Source organism: Dendropsophus ebraccatus, chromosome 15 (assembly GCF_027789765.1).
Source record: "Dendropsophus ebraccatus isolate aDenEbr1 chromosome 15, aDenEbr1.pat, whole genome shotgun sequence".
NCBI classification, from domain to species: domain Eukaryota; kingdom Metazoa; phylum Chordata; class Amphibia; order Anura; family Hylidae; genus Dendropsophus; species Dendropsophus ebraccatus.
In genome coordinates this window covers 37,678,284-37,700,884 of record NC_091468.1, presented here as the reverse complement: position 1 = coordinate 37,700,884, position 22,601 = coordinate 37,678,284, and the positions used below count along the sequence as shown (strand labels likewise).

Below are 22,601 nucleotides of genomic sequence, written 5' to 3'. Positions count from 1 at the left end.
CTGTTATTAATATCATCCAGAGCATCTGCTTTCACTTAAACTTTACACATGACAAAAGGGGGTTATCTGTTTAATGGAACCTGCTATATGCCTGAAAGCCCATGCAGTACAAGAAAAACGCAAAATCTCAAGACCTCCATTAGGGCCAGTTCACACGAAGTAAAACTGGCAGAATTCCACTGCGGAACTCTCCGCCACGGAATCCCGCCAGCCTCAGTGTCATACTGGCAGTCTATGGGAGGACCCGGGCCTCCTCTCTCCGTACGGAAGAATTAATATGTCAATTCTGCCAGTATGACACGAAGGCTGGCAGGATTCCACGGCAGAACTCTCCCGCCAGCCTCCATGTCATAATGCCAGAATTCCACCAGTTTTACTCAATGTGAACTGGCCCTTGTGAATTCAGTCAACTGAGGCCAAGAATGTACTACAAGTTTAGACAATTCAACATTTTTTAGATCCTCATCCCGGTTAGCCACACAACAATTACAACAATAATTGTTTAGATATTTAAAGAAAAAATCCCTTCAAAATGTAAAGGGTTATTCTGGAGGGAAAAAAACATTTTCCAATCAACTGGTGTAAGAAAATGATACAGGTTATGATTGTGAAGTGATAGGATGATATCACACTTCTTCTCTCGAAGTGCAGAAAGTGTGGCTGCCTGTGTGCATCCGGGCCAGGCTGCTGTGATCACAGGGCTTTAGTAGTTTACAAGTTTCCTCTACCCACACACACACAGATAAGATTAGAATTCGCCATTTAGGTAAGATATTCAAGTTTTTAAACAATCACAATCTATGATGTTTGTTTATCAATCTACCCATCTGTCTCAACACCTGCTAATTTTTTAATTTCTAGATTAGAAACTTGAAACAACAAGATGCCTTTATCCCAACAGGTTTTGTTCTATCATCTGGCCATCACACTGTCAGTCTCCTTCCCCAGTTGTAAATCTACTGCCTTTGGCTCAAGACACAGAAAACTGTGTCTGAGCTGTTCTCTCCATCCCGCTCTGAACTACCTCTTCCCACCTCCCTTCAGGGACGTTCATGTAAACAGCTTCTCTGGCCGACTGTGTGTTAAAGGGGAAGTGTCACGAAGCAAAGAAGGTATGATCAGATGTGTATCACATATATATATGTAAAGAAGTACAAATGTGCTGTTTTTAGTAAAGAAGCTTACATCCCTGTACCATTTCTCTTCCCATCTGATTATTTCCTGGTTTCCTCTAAAAACTGTGACCCTGCTGTTGCCATGCAACAGTACAGACACTTTCCCACAATTCCCTTTGCTTGCATGTGAAATGAAAACCAACTGCCAGTACTAATCAGGCAGATCATGTGACTCGGATTGAATTTAGCATGAGTGACCTAAGATAGTGGATGCCTGGCGGATCTTAACCAAGGGCAACAGGTTATGAAACAAAGCAGCAAATTGGGGGATAGTGAGGCTATATCTCTGAAATAGGGATGGTCCGAACCGAGTTCCTCCCGCTGGATCCGCCCCCTCCACGGAGCAGGCAGACAGCGGGAATCTGATGCGGAGCGTTCGGGTTCATACGAACCCGAACCTCAGAGGGTTCGGACCATCCCTACTCTGAAATTATACATTTTAAAAAATGCTTGTATATTTGAAATTTATTATTTAACATAATGCAACAGTATAGACCTAGTTTTCTTCATGACACCGCCCCTTTAATCACAGTCAGGTCGCCAGCAACTTGAAATAAGAACTGCATTTTGAGTTGGTGATTTTTTATTTTTTTTTTACAATAAGTCATTCCTACCTCTACGCTCTCCAATGAAGATGACCGTCTCAGCTGACTTTTCCTCTGGTCCTTGTCATGTAAGTATTTGTTGGTTTCATTCTCAACAGCTTCAAGCTCAGGATGTGTGCGTCGGCCATATCTCTTGTTCCCTTTCACAAATTTAGGCTGTACCTCCTCGGGGATCACTAAGGAAATTAAGACAACCAAATCAAAATGAAACTTTTTTTTGCAGCTTATGTAAAATTTTCCAAGTCAAAAGTCATTGTAACTAGAGGTGAGCGAATTTACAGTAATAACGAAGCAAAGCGCTTTGTCAGCTTATCAGCCTTGCCGCTCCTCCCCAGGTGCCTGGAGAAGCTGGATCCAGTCCTGGGAAACTGGAAGCACTTTGCATCATTATAAACAGCAGAAGACAATGGCCCATTATATAATACAGCAGAATGAAATAAAACATAATCCTTGTCTTACCAGGTTCTAGATAGCTACTTTCATCATCATCAGAGATAGTGATGTCGATAGTTGATGACAGGACAGCCACAAACCCCTCTTTAAACTCCTCAAAATTGACCTAGAACAAAAAAGTATACATAATCTCTAAAGCTACTTATGGTTTCCAATCCTCAAACTGGAGCATCAAAGGAGAACCTCATCTTTTTTTATAGAACCTCATCTATGAGCCAATGAATATCTGATACAAAGACCATCTCCCATTCTAAAGAACCCAGCATGTCTGTGCATGAAAGAAAACCAGCTATCATTTTCATGCTGACTGAGCCCCTTATCGGAGTGGTTCTTGGTGGCTCCCGTCTGCACTGTCGGCCTTGATTGATAAATCTCTTACTATACCCAAATGGAGAGCTCTATTAAGGATGGAGGGATGGGTAGAAGCTGCCAGGCAATGCCCCTGTTTCATCTTTAAATGAACAGCTATTAATTCCAATAGAAATTGTGCAAACAGGGAAATGGAAAGGGTGCTTAAAGGGGTAGTGCGGCACCAAACAATTATTCACTAAACAACACACATTACAAAGTTATACAACTTTGTAATGTATGTTATGTTAGTGAATCGCCTCCTTCCCCGTGCTTCCCCCACCCACACCAGACCCGGAAGTGTAGTGTTCTATACATACCTGCCTCTAGCCGACCCCCGTCCGCCATCTTGTGCCATGATGTCATCTTCGGCCGCCGGCCGAGCCGCTCCGACTGTCCCTAGTACCGGCCGCCCTCTGCCGTGTCAACAGCTGCTCAGCCGCGATTGGCTGAGCACAGTTATGCTCAGCCAATCACGGCTGAGCACAGTTATGCTCAGCCAATCGCGGCTGAGCAGATGATGACGCGGCAGAGGGTGGCCGGCACTAGGGACTGTCGGAGCGGTTTGGCCGGCCGAACATGACATCATGGCACAAGATGGCGGACGGGGGTCGGCTAGAGGCAGGTATGTATATGTATACAACACTACACTTCTGGGTCTGGTGTGGGTGGGGGGAAGCACGGGGAAGGGGGCCATTCACTAACATAACATACATTACAAAGTTGTATAACTTTGTAATGTGTGTTATTTAGTGAATAATTGTTTAGCGCCGCACTACCCCTTTAAAACATCAGCAGTAAGGGTATGTGCACACTGAGTAAATAGGACGGAAAGTCCGTCGCGTAATCCGATGCTCGCACCCATTCGAGGACAGCGGCGAGCGCGCGCGTCTCCGCCCGTGCCATAGACTTCATTCTATGCACGGGTGGTTTCCTTTCTTCGCCCAAAGAATTAACTCAGTCATTCTTTAGGCGGGGGTAGGAATCCGCCCGTGCATAGAAAGGAGTCTATGGCACGGGCGGAGAAGCGCACGCCCGCCGCTGTCCACAAGCGGTTGCGAGCGTCGGATTACGCGACAGACTTTCCGTCATATTTACTCAGTGTGCACATACCCTAAACCTATCTGCAAGGAACACCTCTAACAAAATAGAATTTTCCAGGTGGGGTCCCCCTTAGGCTTAAAGAGGTTATCCAGCACTACAAAAACATGGCTGCTTGCTTCCAGAGACAGCACCACTCTTTTCTCCAGTTCAGGTGTGGTTTGCAATTAAAGGGGTTATCCAGCACTACAAAAACATGGCCACTTTCCCCCTACTGTTGTCTCCAGTTTGGGTGGGGTTTTGAAACTCAGTTCCATTGAAGTAAATGGAGCCTAATTGCAAACCGCACCTGACCTGGAGACAACAGTAGGGGGAAAAGTGGCCATGTTTTTGTAGCGCTGGATAACCCCTTTAACTTCCATTCATTTCAACAGAACTGAGTTACAAAACCTGCACCTAAACTGGAGACAAGAGTGATGCTGTCTCTGGAAGCAAGCATGTTTTTGTAGCGCTGGATAACCCCTTAAAGCACCCCTTGCAAGGTCAATGTACTGTTAACAGTAGTCTTGCTATGAATGCTATACCCTTATACTCCTATGAATGCTGGTCGCCTGTATCCACATGTGTTTTAAAGGCTGTTTGAAGGCGTCATAATATTTGATCTTAAGAACATACAACGTGTGTAAAGAAATAATAAAAAGAAAAACAAGTGTTGGACATGCCGGCATTGACCACATCAGATAGAGGAATGTAACTGTATGTTGGCTCGGCAAACTCTTTAAAGAAAAGCTTTCCCAAAGAATAGAGTCGCTCAGTAACATCAAACAGGAACCTACAACAATACACAATACAAGGCATATTTCTAAATAGTTACATTTGACATGAACACACAGACACTAATGTATACATATTGTTAGGTAATATAGCTAAATAAACATTGTCATTATTGCAAAGGTCAAGTGCTTCCTGTCCACGCAAGGTCCCTATAGGAAGTACACAGACACCGCGTCAGTCATGTGGCCAAGCATCAGGACCAGAATTAGACCTTACGGGGGAAATAAAGCCACACAGCAAGAAAAGAAACAGCATGGTTATTTAACTGGGCATTCTGGAAAAAAATAATCTTCAATATGCCACCAAACTGCCACCACAAGTTACACAGACTTACAGGGGTAGTTCAGCAATTTCTTTTTTTCTTTCAAAACATTTGATGCCAGAAAGTGCAGAGATTTGTAATTTAGTTCTATTAAAAAAAAAAAAATCTTGTCTTCCAATACTCATCAGGTGCTGTATGTGCTACAGGAAGTGGTGTATATTTTCCGGTCTGACACTTTCTCTCTGCTGCCCCCTCTGTCCAACTCAGGAACTGTCCAAAGCAGGAGCAAATCCCTATAGAAAACCCTCTTCTGGTCTCTAGATTGGAAAGAATACACCACTTCCTGCAGTACATACAGCAGCTGATAAGTACTGGAAGACTTTACATTTTTTAATAAACGTCAATTACTAATTTCTGGCACTTTCTGGCACCAGGTCCGCTGAGGTCAGTACCACCCTAATGTTGGCCCTGCAAAGAAATATAGTTTTTTTTTTTTATTATTATTATTTTTTTGAATAACAAGTGTATTTCTGGAAAGAAGCCTACCCTGGCTAGCAGATCATTTCCTAAAAGGGTTTGCAGAAGTAGAGGGAGTTGTGTGTCTAGATGGAGCTTGTGACACAGATCTGTCAGCTCATCTTTGTCCAGGTATCCTGTGCCGGTTGTGTCGCAGCTGTTGAAAACTTCTTGAAGCTGGGAAACATATTTGTTCTCCTCTTCCTTGTCCATCCCATAGCAAACTGTAAAAGACCGCCATTTGTAATGATTACAATGTTCTCCGGCAGAAACGTAATATCCTATGTGAGTACAATGTAACAAAAGGGGGTGATTTAAATATCTTTAAGTCTTACAAACAGTGTGTGCAATATAACACCAGTTATTTCCTAAGATTTACACATTGTTCTATAGACCACAGGCTATAGCTTAGAAGCGTTCGCTTTTCATGCTCTCAGTCGCTCACTTGTACGGGCAAGCTTCTTGCACCTGTAAGGAGAGCTAATCCTGGCCTATAGTCATCCATATAACCTAGGCTTTGATAAGGAAATACTTTTGAAAATAATAAATGAGGCAAGAAAAAAGGTGGGGTAAAATAATCCACCAGTAAGTAGAAGTATGTAGTTACCTAGTGTACTATTCACACTGATCGGCCACAACAAAGCGTACACCTGCCTAATATAGTGTAGTGTAGGCCCTCATTGTGCTACCAAAACAGCTTTGACACGTTAAGTATTGACCCCCCCAAAAAAACTCTAGTATCCAGCATCAAGATGTTAGCAGCAGATCCTTTAATGGGATAAGAAATGTTTGCTCCAAGGTAATGCTGCGTTTACACGGAACGATTATCGTGCAAATTTGCTCGATAACAATCGAATTCGAACAATAATCGTACATGTAAACGCAGCGAACGATCAAGCGATGAGCGAGAAATCGCTCATTTTGATCTTACAACATGTTCTAAAATCGTCGTTCATCGTTTGCAAAAAATTCGCACATCGTTCCGTGTAAACAGTTGTTCACCGATCTTACCTATGTGCGAGATCGCAAAACGATTTTTCCGTGCGATATATCGTTCCGTCTAAACACTGATCGTTATAAGAAAAACATTGTTCTTTCACGATTGGTTAATCGTACGATCGGGCGAATTATCGATCCGTGTAAACGCAGCATAATGTAAAAATATTAAACATGCTATACTCACCTCATCTGGCCCCCATAGCTGCTGCGCTGATGCTCCTAGTCTCACATCCTTCAGGTCCTGCGTTGGCCAGTCCTTACAGGGCCTGTCTACTCAACCGATCAGTAGCCGCAGAGGTGTTTCACCATGGCTGAGGTGAGCTGAATGGACAGCTTCTGTGGGGTCGAGATGACACAGATCACAGGACAAACCGAGACCAGTGGAGAACTGGGAGCATTAGCGCAGCAGCAGCTATGGGAGAACAGAGGGGGTGAGTATAGCATGTTTATTATTTTTCCACCATGCTCCACCCATAGACAAAATTTCTGTTTTCTCCAGAAAACCTTTAAGTACTGAGGTATGGCCTCCATGGATCAGATACTTAGACTGAGAAGCCACTTGGAGGCCAAGTAAACACCTTGAACTCCATGTTCCTCAAACTGTTCATGAACCATTTGCAATGACAGAGGACACATTGTCCTGCTGAATACTATTATCATGAAAGTATTTACTTGGTCTGTTCCAGGTAGGAAGTACATGTCATAGTAACATCCACATGAATGTTAGGCCCCAAAGGTTTCCCAGCAGAGCAATGTAGTAGTTCTCTTCCATAGTTCCTTAGTTATCCTAACACGGTAGTAATCATTGTATAAGGAGATCACGCCATAAGACCTTACATTCTGGGGGGTGTTCTGTCCCAGTCATCTGGCCATCACAATTTGCGTCTTGTCATAGTCACTTACATACTTACTCTTGGCCATCTTTCCATGTCATGATATAGTCAATGTTATTCTATCTGTCAATAGTTACAATGGTATAACTGGTGGGTGTATGCCAAACCCACATGCAATGGGTGGATGACTAGTCCTGGTAGCAATTCTCATGGTGTGTTTTTCTGATGGCATACAATTCTCTGGAGATATTCTGAGTGTAGTATTGGAGTTCTGCTGTGTAGTTTGACTGTTTTGACTGCGTTTCTGTCATGTTTTGGATGCAGATTAGACCTATTCAATGGGGCTAATCCATGGCCTGCATTTTTGACATATCTGAAATGTCCACGTTCTTAGGCACGAAATATATACCAAAATATGTGCCAAATAACTTATTCTTAGAATCAATAGGCTGACCAAGGGATAATGAATAAGATCAACGACTAAACATGTAGGGGGACATGCATCATCCAGCGTACTGATGATTTTCGGCGTAAAGTGCCGATATGCAAATGATTTTATTCGCAAATGGCCGATTTGCGAATAAAATATTCGCATATCGACACTTCACGCCGAGTACACCGGGGGCGGGGAGGGGGCGTTTACAGGGGGCGCGGACTCAGAGTCCGCGCAATTTATCATTTTTTCAGCGCAAAGATACGCCGAAAAACCTACTACACCTTTCAGGTGGCGTAGGTTTTCGGCTGTGCGCACTGACGCGCATGGGATTTATGTAGAGGCAGTCCGCCTCTACATAAATCTCTGTAGCGCCGGAGATGCAGGGACATTTATAAGTCCGGCTTAAAAAACGCCGGACTTGAAGTGTCACTGTCGTGAAATTTTTTTTTGCAGAAATCAATAGTCCAGGCGATTTTAAGAAACTTTGTAATTGGGTTTATTATCCGAAAAATGCATTTTTATCATGAAAAATCAGTTTGAAGCTCTCCCCCCTGTCTTCATTGTTCTCCTATGGAGAGAGCTAAAGAAAAGACCAAAACAGGACAACAAAGAGTTAATCTACAAATCCCTCACCTGATATCTCTTGGGACCATCACCAGTGACCTGTCTGACCTCAGATTACAGCTGTCACCCAGCTCGGTGCCTGTAATCCTCTGTTATCTGCTTTCTGCTGCCGGCTAACTCCCTCCTTCCTCCTCCCCCCTCCCCTCTCCCTAGAGCAGACTGGGTACGTCTCCTGCAACAAGTCACAATTTTCAGATTTTTCAGAGTGGATGAAAAAGAGGAAGGAGGGGGGGGACCTGGGAAAAGGCTTTTTACATGCAGATAATGGCAGATTTGGCTAATAAACCCAATTACAAAGTTTCTTAAAATCGCCTGGACTATTGATTTCTGCAAAAAAAAAATATACGACACTGACTCTTTAATAAATGTCCCCCGTAGTGTCCATAAGCAGCCTTCATCCTGACATAAAACCTGTGCCAACAACAGACATTATGGTGGCCCTTGCGCCTATTGACTTACAATTCTCTTATGGTTCACAAAACACTAAGGGAGGCATTTATTAAGTCCGGCGTTTTTTACGCCGGACGTAAAAGTGCCCCCGCAGCTCCGGCGCTACGGAGATTTATGTAGAGGCGGACTGCCTCTACATAAATCCCGTGCGCGCCGTTGCGCACCGCCGAAAACCTACGCCAGCTGAGGACTGGAGTAGGTTTTCGGCGTACTTTTTGGCGGAACGGATGATAAATGGCGCGGACTCTGAGTCCGCGCCCTCCGTTCCGCCCACTCTCCGCCCCTTTTCCGCCCCCTTTCCGCCCCCTGGCGTACTCGGCGGAAAGTGCCGATTTGCGAATATTTTAACTGTCTAAAAAGATGAAAATGTAATACAGAGAAAACTTATTATACCTTACAATTAAAGTGATATTGTCGCCTCTTTACTCTATGAGTGGTTATCCGCACTATCCACAAGCTAGGGATGCTGCACATTCTATATATACTGTACCTATATATAACTTGTCTATGTCTTTTTTCTACTCTCTTCACTTGATCTGTGGACAGTGTCACCTAGGCGGAGCTTCACAGCAATTAGGCTCTTTTCCCAGCCAGGAGATGGGGCCCAACTGCTATGAAGCCCCTCCTAGGTGACACTGTTAACCAATTAAATGAAGAGAGAGTAAGGGGGGGTGTCTTGTCTTTTTTAAGCCTTATGAACTATGGGGGACATTTATGAAGCTTACAGCTGGGGTGTACGCCAGGGAGAAGGCGCAGATTCGGACTAGTGTCATCTAAAATGTGAAAACTATGGCAATATAGTTGTAAACACTAGAGATGGTAATACTTACTAGATTTCTGAGGAAGATATGGAGGTTCCTTTCAAAAACAGCACCACACTTGTCCCCAGGGTGTTTATGGTATTGCATCTCATTCATTGAACTGGCTCTGAGCAGCAATAGCAGACACAACCTAAGGCCAGGTGGGGCATTTTCTATGTAAGAAGGAAGCAGGCACTAAAATTTGTGTGGATTTTTCACATGCTAAATACAGTATATATATATATATATATATATATATATATATGGATTATTTTCCACCCACCATGTGACCTAATGCTAGTCAGGTTGTAGAGATTTACAAGCAGCAGGGGCTGTGGCATGAAGCAATGGGAATGTTTTCATTAGGATTCAACTTCTATTTCAAGTGAATTTTCACATTCTGTGTGCCGTGTCAGCACATTTCTGTGCAGTGCAATACCCATAATTAATACGGCAAAGTGGCAGAAAAACCGCAAACCTAATGGAATTTTACTCTACAGAAAAGAGGTCGGGGTTAAGGGAGGCTTAAAAATATTCTCTACCACTACACATACAAAACGGGACATTCCAAAACTTCAAATAGGAATTTTTAAAGATAAATGTTCATAATGCTGTGTAGGAATTGTAAGATTTTATTCGAAGTCTGGAAACAAGTTTTTCATACATAGTTCATATACATTTTATTCAGATTATTCTCTGCTATGGTATTTTATGATATGCACATGATGAACAGTGCACATAGCAGAATATATACTATATATTATACTGGAGACATTATAGCATCCACTGAACAGGAAACACTTTAAGGGTGCCTTCACACGTACTGTATCGCAGCGGATTTCCCGCACAAAACCCGCATGGTACACCTAAACGCACATAATATGCTGCTGCGGAAATACATTGCCATTGAGTTACATAGTAATCATCGCAGCGGATTGCACTGCGATAAACTCGCAGCATGAAATCCGCTGCAATACAGTACGTGTGAAGGCACCCCTAAGACACTAATTTAGTGGGTGGCACGGAAACGGAGTGTATTGCGTTTTTTTCTGACATTTTTGGCTTTGTGTGAACAATCTTTTTTTTTTGTGTTTAGACATTTTTGTATGCACCAATATGGCTGAACTTTCTTTTCCTCTGCTATCACATGACATAGTTGCTGAACAAAAAGGGTACAAAAACAAATACTGCCATAAACTGCCAAACAACAATGGTGTTTTTGAGATGAGTAGAAGTCTATGGGAGACAGTTTACATGCTGCCTTTTGGAAAAACTGCCCAAGAGCCTCAAAAAAGCCAGAGAGGAGAGTAAAACGCCATGTGTGTAAGGGAGATCATAAAATTCCATTGACTTCCAGATAACATCTGCCTGTGGGCATTTTAAAAAAAAAAAAAAAAAAAAAAAAAAAAAGACACTTTCTGCAAACTGCTGATTTGGTCTGTCAACAGGAACCCATTCAGATGGTTGTCCATGAAATACATGGACGGCTCAACTTAAGGCCCTATTACACAGCCCAATATTGAGGAGGAAGCGTCATCAACCTGTAAGGTCAGCGATTGCTTCCTCCTCATTCCTCGCTCGCTGTCAGTGCTATTACACGCACAGACATTGAGCGCAGGGTGGGCAATGGGGTGCTGGGAGCTGCCCACATGAACATAAACTATCACAATAAATGACTATTGGCCAGAACATGTAATAGGGCTCTTAGTCAGCATAAGAACAGCTCCTTCTCTGTAGATCTCTGTTCAAGCTTATAGCTGTGGCTCTGAGCTGGAGACCTTCAGACTATGACTTCCATGGGAAGAGGTGTTTTCTTTATAAATCAATCCTAGCCTGATCTCATGACCATATGAGATATTAAAGGGGTTGTCCAGCGAAAATCTTTTTCTTTCAATTCAACTGGTGTCAGAAGTTATATAGATATGTAATTTACTTCTTTTGAAAAAATCTCAAGTTTTCCCAGATTTTCGCTGAACAACCCCTTTAAGCATCGGTGCACACAGATTATGTTTGCCCAGTAACACCAGAGTTTCCAGGACGGTGAGCGGCAGCCAGTACACCACCTGACCATGTATACTGAAGGGAAATATTTCATAGCTGAGCAGTGACACGGTCAGATGAATGCAGCCGCAGTTATGCAAACACAAGGAAAGGTTATCAGGATATATGAGTGTAATGTTCGTCAATATTCAGCTCATCAAACAACAATCACGTTGGCCTCCAGCCCGAGCACGGAGCAGGTTACAACATGTCCAGCCATTTGTTTGGAAAGAAAATCTTCATATTATTCATATTATTGTTAAACTTCCATATGGTTCCTCCCCCCTGTCACTTTGCAGTTTGTGAAGGATATATTAAAAAGCATATTAGCTTGGATGCAAAAATTCAGTGTGTGTGTTTTTTTTCTTAACCACCATTGTTATATATAACCAACCGCTCCCCTCCTGCGGTAAGAACAAATCACAAAAAACTCCATCCAAAAATAAAGGTAAATTATGTAAGAACGTTATATGACAACAGTGAGGCTGTGTTCACCCAACCGTATTGATATAAGGGTGGCAATATCACCTCTACGTGAGAACAAAGTCCCAGCAATAAAGTCTCATTCTCACACACTATATTAGGGTGCCTTTACACAGACAGATTATCTGACAGATTTTTTAAGCCAGGAACAGACTATAAACAGGGAACAGGTCATAAAGGAAAGATTGAGATTTCTCCTCTTTTCAAATCCATTCCTGGCTTTGGCTTCAAAAATCTTTCAAAAATCTCTCTGTGTAAAGACACCCTTAAGGCCCTATTACATGGGCTGATCAGGAGGAGCAGGGCATGGGAAACTGCAGGAAAGGCTATATGGACAATCTTTAGATCAGCTGTGAAGCCCATAAGAAATAGTGGCGGTCTGCTGTCACCACTCCTATTACACAGAGTGTTGGCCAGCAGACCAAGCAACTATAAGCTGTAACGGCTGATAATCGGCCAAATACAGCCGATCACTTGGTGTAAAAAGGCCTTTAGTGTAGTCACATATTAGTGACTCATCTTTTAAGGGTGGTATTACACGGGCCGATAATACCTGTAAATGAGCAGCGATCTGCTAGATCTTTGCTCGTTTACTTGGCCTATTACACGGCCCGATAATCGTTTAACAAGGGCTGCAAGGACATCGTTACCGATGTCCTTGTAGCCCTTGTTTAAACTACATACATTACCTATCCACGCTCCAGGGCTGCTTCTGCGGTCCGCTACTTCACAGGTCCCGTGCGTTCTAGCTTCAGAGTGGCCTGTCAGCTGACAGGCCGCTCTGAAGCTAGAGCGAGCGGGACCCGGGGAGAAGACCGCAGGAGCAGCCCTGGAACGTGGATAGGTAATGTATATCGTCAGTCGCCGGCCGCACACCACTATTACACATAGCGATGCGCGGTTGGCGCCTGACGAAAATAGGTCAGAACCTATGTCAACGATCAGCCGATGATCGTTGTCATCGGCTGATCGTTGTATTTATTACATGTAGCAATAATAGGCCGATTCGGCCGATTATCGATCAGTGTAATAGTACCCTAAGTCTAGTGTGCATTTACCCTTAGGGTGCGTTTACACGTAAAGGATCCACAGCAGATTTTAAGATGCAGATTTAATGATGTGCTCAGTTATTTAGATTAAATCTGCTGCAGATCTGCTGTGGATCCACACCATCAAATCCGCTGGGATACGATATGTGTGAATGCACCCTAAGGGTACAAACACACACTTTAGAATCCTGTGTTGTACCATTCCCATTACTGTTCCTTTTAGAATTTTATGAACAGGTTGACTATGTTGTCCCTACATTGTCCAATCAGCGCAGACGGTATCAGGCTACGTTCACACACAATATTTCGGGCTAGGATTTGAGGCACGGAGGATGAAGGTATGTTTCTTACCTTCATCCTCGGCGCAGTTTCCGTGCTATTAGGAGTTTCATCTTTATGCTAATAGGGGGTTGGTGAACTGGGGGATGGGACAACCAACCCAAGTGCACCTATCCGCCTCCAGCAAGTTTACACAACATATGCGGCGCACCATTCATATAAAATGGTAACATTTCCAAATGTATCCACATATCTGTCCATTAACTTTCAAAACCAAATATATGGCAACATGGTGTCCTCTTGTATCTACATTATTACTCAGGCTTAGCACTACACATACTCAAGGAACATTCCCCAGTGTATAAATGAGACAACTGAGCTCGGAATCTCATGTAGTGTATAGAGAGAAACTCCTTTCCACCAACACATCTGTCAGCTTCTGCCTTATCTGTTTTAACAAAGCCCAGCGCTTCCCGTAAAAAGGCTGACATGCAGATTTTTCTATTGGAAACCACAGATTGGGGGTTTAGTTGCTCACTGTGCAGTCATTCTGCTGGCAACAAAAGGGTTAAAAGCTACATTCTCCCAAACTAGTTCTCCTCCCCTCTCTCTATAGAACACTATGTGCAGCAGCTGTAACTGATCTCTCAGTAAAATCTATCTTCTCTTCCTCACGTGTATAGTGTATAGTATCTGTACAATTTGAGAGAATGATCAAGTGTGAGTGTGTGTGTGTGTGGTGGTGATGGTGGGGGGGGGGGTCAATGAGAAGGGAGAGGAGCCTTTCTTATATTTTATAGTGCTCTGGAATTAAGGGCGCTTTATAAATAAATAATAAAAATAATAATGCCTTTAAAAACGGGTACTCTGGAGATTTTCTTTTTATTAACTGGTATCATAAAGTTATGCAGATTTATAAATGACTTCAATTAAAAACAAAACTGAAACCTATCAGTACTTATGATCTTTTGTATGTCCTGCAGGAAGTGGGGTCTAACAAGCTGCTCTCTGCTGCCACCTCTGTCTGTGTTAAAGGGGAACTCCGGATAAGAAAAACTTGTTTTCTATTAAAAGTACATTAAAAGTTAAATATATGTGTCTATACAATGTATTACTATATCTGTACAGTTCTGCCACACTGGTAGCTGATAGAAATCCAGGAAGTGAAGAAAAATGGCCTCTGTGCCAATCCACATTGCCTCCTGCTCCTTCTGCTCTCCCCCCTTAGGAGACAAATCTTCCATGCCTCTGTCTCTGTTTGCTGAGATCAGGCTGATGATGCAGACATGGGGCAGGGCGTGATGTCACAGGAGGCGTGGCTGGATCCCGCAATCCCCTGAGTGATTCACCATCTCTGACTGGCCAGAAGCAGGTGTTGCACTGATTTCTCTAATTGTGCAGAAGTGTGAAGTGAAATTAGGGCTGTGTTCACACATGTTGGAGTGTCATTGCAGTACTGCAGCGTATTTACAAAAATGATGCAGTAACACAAGTAGATGATGCTAAACGGCAGAGAGGATCAGAGCATTATTGTGGGGCTCAACTTCAAAGATAACAGATGCTTGATCATAATATGTGCGTGGAAATGAAAAGAAAAAAAAAAGTTCTTTACTTTATTCCAATATCAGCGTTACAGGTAGAGAATACAGAGTGCTGTGTGGTGTTACAGGTACAGAATACAGCAGGCTGTGTGGTGTTACAGGTAGAGAATACAGCGTGCTGTGTGGTGTTACAGGTAGAGAATACAGCGTGCTGTGTGGTGTTACAGGTACAGAATACAGCGTGCTGTGTGGTGTTACAGGTAGAAAATACAGCGTGCTGTGCGGTGTTACAGGTAGAGGATACAGGGTGCTGTGTAGTGTTACAGGTAGAGAATACAGCGTGCTGTGTGGTGTTACAGGTAGAGAATACAGCGTGCTGTGTGGTGTTACAGGTAGAGAATACAGCGTGCTGTGTGGTGTTACAGGTAGAGAATACAGCGCTGTGTGGTGTTACAGGTAGAGAATACAGCGCTGTGTGGTGTTACAGGTAGAGAATACAGCGGGCTGTGTGGTGTTACAGGTACAGAATACAGCGTGCTGTGTTACAGGTAGAGAATACAGTGTGCTGTGTGGTGTTACAGGTAGAGAATACAGTGTGCTGTGTGGTGTTACAGGTACAGAATACAGCGGGCTGTGTGGTGTTACAGGTAGAGAATACAGCGGGCTGTGTGGTGTTACAGGTACAGAATACAGCGGGCTGTGTGGTGTTACAGGTAGAGAATACAGTGTACTGTGTGGTGTTACAGGTAGAGAATACAGAGTGCTGTGTGGTGTTACAGGTAGAAAATACAGCGTGCTGTGCGGTGTTACAGGTAGAGGATACAGCGTGCTGTGTGGTGTTACAGGTAGGGAATACAGTGTGCTTTGTGGTGTTACAGGTAGAGAATACAGCGTGCTGTGTGGTGTTACAGGTAGAGAATACAGCGCTGTGTGGTGTTACAGGTAGAGAATACAGCGTGCTGTGTGGTGTTACAGGTAGAGAATATAGCATGCTGTGTGGTGTTACAGGTAGAGAATACAGCGTGCTGTGGTGTGGTGTTACAGGTAGAGAATACAGCGTGCTGTGTGGTGTTACAGGTAGAGAATACAGTGTGCTGTGTGGTGTTACAGGTAGAGAATACAGCGTGCTGTGTGGTGTTACAGGTAGAGAATACAGTGTGCTGTGTGGTGTTACAGGTAGAGAATACAGTGTGCTGTGTGGTGTTACAGGTAGAGAATACAGCGTGCTGTGTGGTGTTACAGGTAGAGAATACAGCGTGCTGTGTGGTGTTACAGGTAGAGAATACAGTGTGCTGTGTGGTGTTACAGGTAGAGAATATAGCGTGCTGTGTGGTGTTACAGGTAGAGAATACAGCGTGCTGTGTGGTGTTACAGGTAGAGAATACAGCGTGCTGTGTGGTGTTACAGGTAGAGAATACAGCGTGCTGTGTGGTGTTACAGGTAGAGAATACAGCGTGCTGTGTGGTTTTACAGGTAGAGAATACAGCGTGCTGTGGTGTGGTGTTACAGGTAGAGAATACAGCATGCTGTGTGGTGTTACAGGTAGAGAATACAGTGTGCTGTGGTGTGGTGTTACAGGTAGAGAATACAGCATGCTGTGTGGTGTTACAGGTAGAGAATACAGTGTGCTGTGTGGTGTTACAGGTAGAGAATACAGCGTGCTGTGTGGTGTTACAGGTAGAGAATACAGCGTGCTGTGTGGTGTTACAGGTAGAGAATACAGCGTGCTGTGTGGTGTTACAGGTAGAGAATACAGCGTGCTGTGTGGTGTTACAGGTAGAGAATACAGTGTGCTGTGTGGTGTTACAGGTAGAGAATACAGTGTGCTGTGTGGTGTTACAGGTAGAGAATATAGCGTGCTGTGTGGTGTTACAGGTAGAGAATATAGTGCGCTGTGTGGTGTTACAGGTAGAGAATACAGCGTGCTGTGTGGTGTTACAGGTAGAGAATACAGCGGGCTGTGTGGTGTTACAGGTAAATAATACAGCGTGCTGTTACAGGTAGAGAATACAGTGTGCTGTGTGGTGTTACAGGTAGAGAATACAGCGTGCTGTGGGGGATGGGACCACAATGAAATCATAAATTACTGCAAATAATTCAGTAACACAATAAAAAAACTGAAATGTGTGAACACAGCCTAGATGTTCTGCAACAGATTTGGGCGGGGAATGGGCAGGCTGGAGGACTGTGATGAACAGCTGAAGGAAAGCATTGCATTCTGGAACCTGTAGTACTGTGTACAACTGATAAACCAGGAAGTGCAGAAACACAAAACAGAACAAAAAACCCCAAAACAAATGGATTTTTGGTAGTTTCAAAAATGGAATAGATAGGTAAGTAATGCTTTATGCTTCTGCAGAAGTTTCATTTTTTTTAACCTCTACCTGGAGTTCCCCTTTAAGAATTGTCCAGAGCAAGAGAGGTTTTCTAGGGGATGCTCTGCTCTGGACACTTCCTAACACAGACAGAAGTGGCAGCAGAGAGCACTTTGTTAGACCCCCACTCCCTTCAGGACATACAGCAACCGATCAGTACTGGTAGGTCTGAGATTTTTAACTAGAAGTAATTTTCAAATCTGTATATCTTTCTGCAACCAGTTGAATAGATTTTTTTCGCCGGAGTTCCCCTTTAAAGTGTACTTTCCAGAAATCAATAGCACAAACAAACTGGGACTGAAAAGCCTACCATAATATAGCATCAGTATCGCCACAGCTGTATCATAGCTGTCACCAAGATCACACAGTCTGATACAGTTCCATAAGAACTTGAGATTATGTTGTCACATAATGTACATGATAGCAGATGTTGGTTGTATCCAAGGATACAGAAGGCAGCATGACTGGTGCCTCATTACATGTTCTGGCCTACAGGGAATGGTACTTCTGAAAGTTTCATCATCTATAATCCCTGAATATGCTGCTCTGGTGAAATCCGTAGAACATTCTGTCATTGATGCTGACAGAGATTCTACGAGGGGAAAATGCTAGAGCGAGAGCTAATACAACTGCATGTCACCTGCCCTGTCTAATCGTTACATGATACACAAAGTTATACTTTATTGCCTCCACCAATTTGGTAGCAGTTTATGTGAAATTGCATAAACTGTTACGTTACATGATCATTACATATGAATACAATCGAAGGGTGGTTTCACACATAATGGAATGGCAGCAGATTTTCTGCTGCGAGTTCACAGCGAAATCCGCTGCTTTTCCCGTACTGACAGCAGCGGCCCAGTGCATACATTACCCAGTCCGTGCTGTGGCTTGTATCTAGGGCAGGGGTGTCAAACTCAAATACAAGTGGGCCAAAATTAAAAAAACTGGACAAAGTCGCGGGCCAATATTTATATTTAATGAAAAGTACATGTGACGTTTCTGGTACTTCCTATCCTAAAGTAAATGTCCCCACATGGTAGTTACCCATTATATCCCTCAAGCAGTAGGTCATCCCATAATTGTGCCCCATGTAGTAGCCCCCCCCCAATAGTGCCCCACATACTAGCCAGGCCTACTATTAGAGCCCCACATAGTAGCCAGCCCTCCCAATAGTGACCCATATAGTAGCCAGCACACCTAATAGTGCCCTATATTGTAGCCAGCCCCCCCTATAGTGTCCCACATAGTAGACAGCCCTCCCAATAGTGACCCATATAGTAGCCAGCACACCTAATAGTGCCCAATATTGTAGCCAGCCCCCCCAATAGTGTCCCATATAGTAGCCAGCCCTCCCAATAGTGTCTTATATAGTATCCAGCACTTCCAATAGTGCCCAATATAGTAGCCAGCCCTCCCAATAATGTCTTATATAGTAGCCAGCCCTCTCCCATAGTCTCTTGTATATAGTAGCCAGCCATATCTTATAGTCTCTTATATAGTAGCCAGCCCTCTCCCATAGTCTCTTATATAGTAGCCAGCCCTCCCAATAGTCTCTTATGTAGAAGCCAGTCCCTAAAATAGTCTCTTATATAGTAGCCAGCCCTCCCCAATAGTTTTATATAGCGGCCAGCGCTCTCCAATAGTCTTATAAAGTAGCCAGCCCTCCCCAATAGTGACTTATATAGAAGCCAGTCCCTAAAATAGTCTCTTATATAGTAGCCTGTGGCCTACGAGATTATAATATGGGCAGTCTGAGAGGCCATCCGGACCACCCATATTTTAATCAGCTGCAACGTCAGGAGGGCCAGATTTAACACAGCAATGGAAAGGCATGGCAGGCTACAAAAAAATGGCACCACAGGCCAGAGTTTGACATGACAGTCCTAGGGCTCCTGGCTCCCTGACGTCCCACTCAGCCAATCAGTGCGCTGTCCCGCCGCAACCACTTATTATCTGAGCGGGACGTCAGGATGTCGTCAGGATGTATAAACAATGCCTAAGACTGCATTCACATGTTCAGTGTTTTTCCTGGTCCGTGAATGTAGTCTGCTAGCTACCGTGATGCGTGAAAAACCATCTATGTTTGCATTCGTGTCTGTGTTTTTCACAGATCTGTTTAAAGCATTTTAAATCACATTTTTAAAGCAATTTAAATCACAGCCTTTATCTGACAGATTTATTGGACAGCTTTTTGAAGCCAAAACCAGGAACAGACTAACCAGAGAACAGGTCATAAAAAAGGAAAAACTGAGATTACTCCTCTTCTTAAATCCATTCTTGGCTTTGGCTTCCGCCATGGCAAGTGATTGGCTGAGCGGCCTTCTAAGACAGGCCATTCTGAAGCTGCAGCACGTGGGACCCAGGAAGAAGCAGACAGCAAGAGGAACCCTGGGGCATGGATAGGTAATATCTACTGTTTGCAGAATCGTTAGCTGCCGACCATGTATCACTATAACACAAAGCGATGCGTGGTCGGCGGACGATGATTTTAGGTTTGGGCCTAAAGCAACGATCAGCCGATGAGCGTTTCAATCGGGCCGGTTATTGCTCCGTGTAATAGGGCCCTTAATCTCGGCCCTGAGGGCAGCGATTATCTCCCTCCATCTCCTCCCTTGCTCTTGTCAGGAGATGCACCTGGCTCTCATTGTGATTATTATTATGACAGAAACATGAACGACAAGCAGCTGAGAAGACTGTATGTGTGAATGTAACCTAAGCAATACTCTGATAAAATCACCACCACCCTGTTCCTGCTGATACCACAAATATGTTCCTTCTTTATAGCACAATGATAGTATAGGTTGTGTAACATCATGTATATCCATGTACAAGCCTGTGATATCATGAAAGGCTGATAGGGACATAAACAGTGACTGGGAACAATCTGTGGAATACCTGCGGTTACAGTAACACAACATCCCTACACGCCGCCTCCACTAGAGTCATCATCTAAAGAAGCTGACAGCCAGACAAAGGCCTAGGACAGACTTGGGTAAACAGTGACATTCCTTTGGTCGGCTTATGAAATCCCTCATCTCACAGCCAGGGTTTGTATTCTTTGTGGATACATACAATTAGAAAGACAAAATGTATGCAGCATAAAACTCTAGACCGCATACTCCAACAGCAGCCACATGCCCTTGGTACCAATGAATCCCCTGCTCTGTCAATGGGAGAAAACGCATACATGTTGCACCCATAAAAAATCATGTATATGTTAAAAAAGAAGAAAAAAATAATTTATGGAAGATAAATAGAGATTTGTGCGGCCTGGTCACTTGATTGATCATGCTGTGTAAAAGGGTTCTTACTCCCTTTATGCCAAGGTCAGTACTGACCAAGAGATACAAGAGTTAAAGTGTAACTGTCATTTAAATGTCATTTTTCAGAAATCAATAAATATCAATAGTACAAGTGATTTTAAGAAACTCTGCAATAGGTTTTATTAAGCAAAAGAGACTCTTTCTATACTCAAAATGCTGTTTTCCTACCTCCCCCCTCAAATGTGACCATTATGCTCTATGGAGAGGGGAGGGATCGAGGGGGTGAGTAAGCACAGAGAGGAGAAAAGGCAGCCCTGCAAAACACAACATCCTGCAATCTTCTCTCACCAAGCTTCCAGATAAGCACTGACCTTAATAACCCGTGAATCCAATATTTTATGTGCCCAGACAGACATTGTAAATTTGAAAAATGCAAAATGAAAAAAAAAATTCTCAATAGACCTCATTTAAAATTAAGGAACTTAATTAAAATATACTATTTTGCTGCTATTAAGTCCATGCGAGTAATTCATCTGGCCATCCCCCAGAGAGAGACAAACTCCATCAGATGGGGCTCTGCTCCCCCCCTCTTGTTTTAGCGTGTGGCTGTATTTACACATTGCATTTTTTCCCTGTGTTTCTTTGTGTGTTTCTGTGCCCTCTCTCTCTCTCTATATATACCTTTAATCCCACTTCATGCCACCACCACAATTATGCACTGCCACTCCAGTGTTTATAACCCTTTGTAATACCAGGTCAGGTCGCCCATAGGCACCATGCATTTTATTATCTCATCCACAAGTCCGTATTTTACTCCTTTAAGGCTGCGTTCACACTACGTATATTTCAGTCAGTATATGTATATTTCAGTCAGTATATTTCAGTTAGTATTGCAACCAAAACCAGGAGTGGATTAAAAACACAGAAAGGATCTGTTCACACAATGTTGAAATCGAGTGGATGGCCGCCATATAACAGTAAATAACGGCCATTATTTCAATATAACAGCCGTTGTTTTAAAATAACAGCAAAATTTGCCATTAAATGGCGGCCATCCACTCAATTTCAACATTGTGTGAACAGATCCTTTCTGTGTTTTTAATCCACTTCTGGTTTTGGTTGCAATACTGACTGAAATATACTGACTGAAATATACATATACTGACTGAAATATACGTAGTGTGAACGCAGCCTTATACAGTATTTATGCTGTTCTCAGGTCCACGTAGTGGCACAAACAAAACAATATATGACTTCATGGCTTTCGCGAGACATTCTCAAGGTAATTCCTGAGCTCTTGCGTGTGTTTCACAATGAGAGCCAGGTGCATCTCCTGACAAGAGTATGGGAGGAGATGGGGGGGAGATAATCGCTGCCCTCAGGGTCTAGATAAAGGCGTGATAGTGTACAGAAATATACAGATAACAATATCTAGTAGAAGAACTCCGTAAGTGTCAGACCCCGGTCATAGAGCTCCAGTCACATTTCGGTGACTACTGTTGCACGCTCAGGTCCAAGTCCTTTGAGGATCCATAGTGATCAGATAGACACGTGATAATCCAGGAAAGAGGCTTTGAGAATAACATTTTACCATCCAGGCATGTGTCATTGTAAATTAAGAAAAGGTCCCCAGAAACTCTGCATTCACTCAGCCCATTGTATAACCCTTTATCCCATGTGGTTGCCATGGAATTTCAAGTCAAAAAGATGTTGACTGGAGGTCGATGCCATTGTCTTTCCCGGCTGTTAATACATAAGCCCTTTGCCTTCATAGTCTGAACACTGAATAGTACTAGGCTTCCTATTGTATGGAGGGTTTCTGGTTTCAGCCTGTCATCCAAGACCAACTTCTCTACACCTCCGTCACATCACATTAAAGCTAATTATATCACAATGGTACAAGGCGATGGGGAATGGAGGAAATGTCTCAGGGCCGCCTCAAATACACAATGCCCGCAGTTAACAAAACTTAACAAGTGGTAATACCCTGTTTCCCCAAAGATAAGACATCCTCTAAAATAAGGCATAGTGGAAATCAACTGTAGATGTGATATAAAGCAAGTTTGCAATTTACATTTTTTTTTTAGTTATCATTGAAAACACAGCATTTCCTGTTTTCTGACTGTTTTTTTTTTTCTCAAAGAGTCAGAAAACAGGAAGTCCCGTGTTTCTCAGGTCATCTGAGCGCTCAC

General features: G+C 43.3%; 1 protein-coding gene across 4 annotated transcripts in view; it reads right to left on the bottom strand.

The window, feature by feature from the left end:
• The window catches only part of NINL (ninein like), an 80,120-nt gene that overhangs the window by 48,840 nt on the left and 8,679 nt on the right, over positions 1-22,601 (bottom strand). For 2 of the 4 annotated variants that reach the window (XM_069954397.1, XM_069954401.1), the window contains exons 2-4: positions 5,265-5,458; positions 2,240-2,339; positions 1,790-1,956 (exon numbers count right to left, since the gene is read on the bottom strand). In XM_069954397.1, coding sequence (XP_069810498.1) covers positions 1,790-1,956; positions 2,240-2,339; positions 5,265-5,447 — 450 coding nt within the window. In that variant the 5' untranslated portion in view covers positions 5,448-5,458. Of the gene's footprint in view, positions 1-1,195; positions 1,226-1,789; positions 1,957-2,239; positions 2,340-5,264; positions 5,459-6,417; positions 6,590-22,601 lie in introns of those variants that run through there. The other 2 variants (XM_069954398.1, XM_069954400.1) reach the window with 2 other exon arrangements.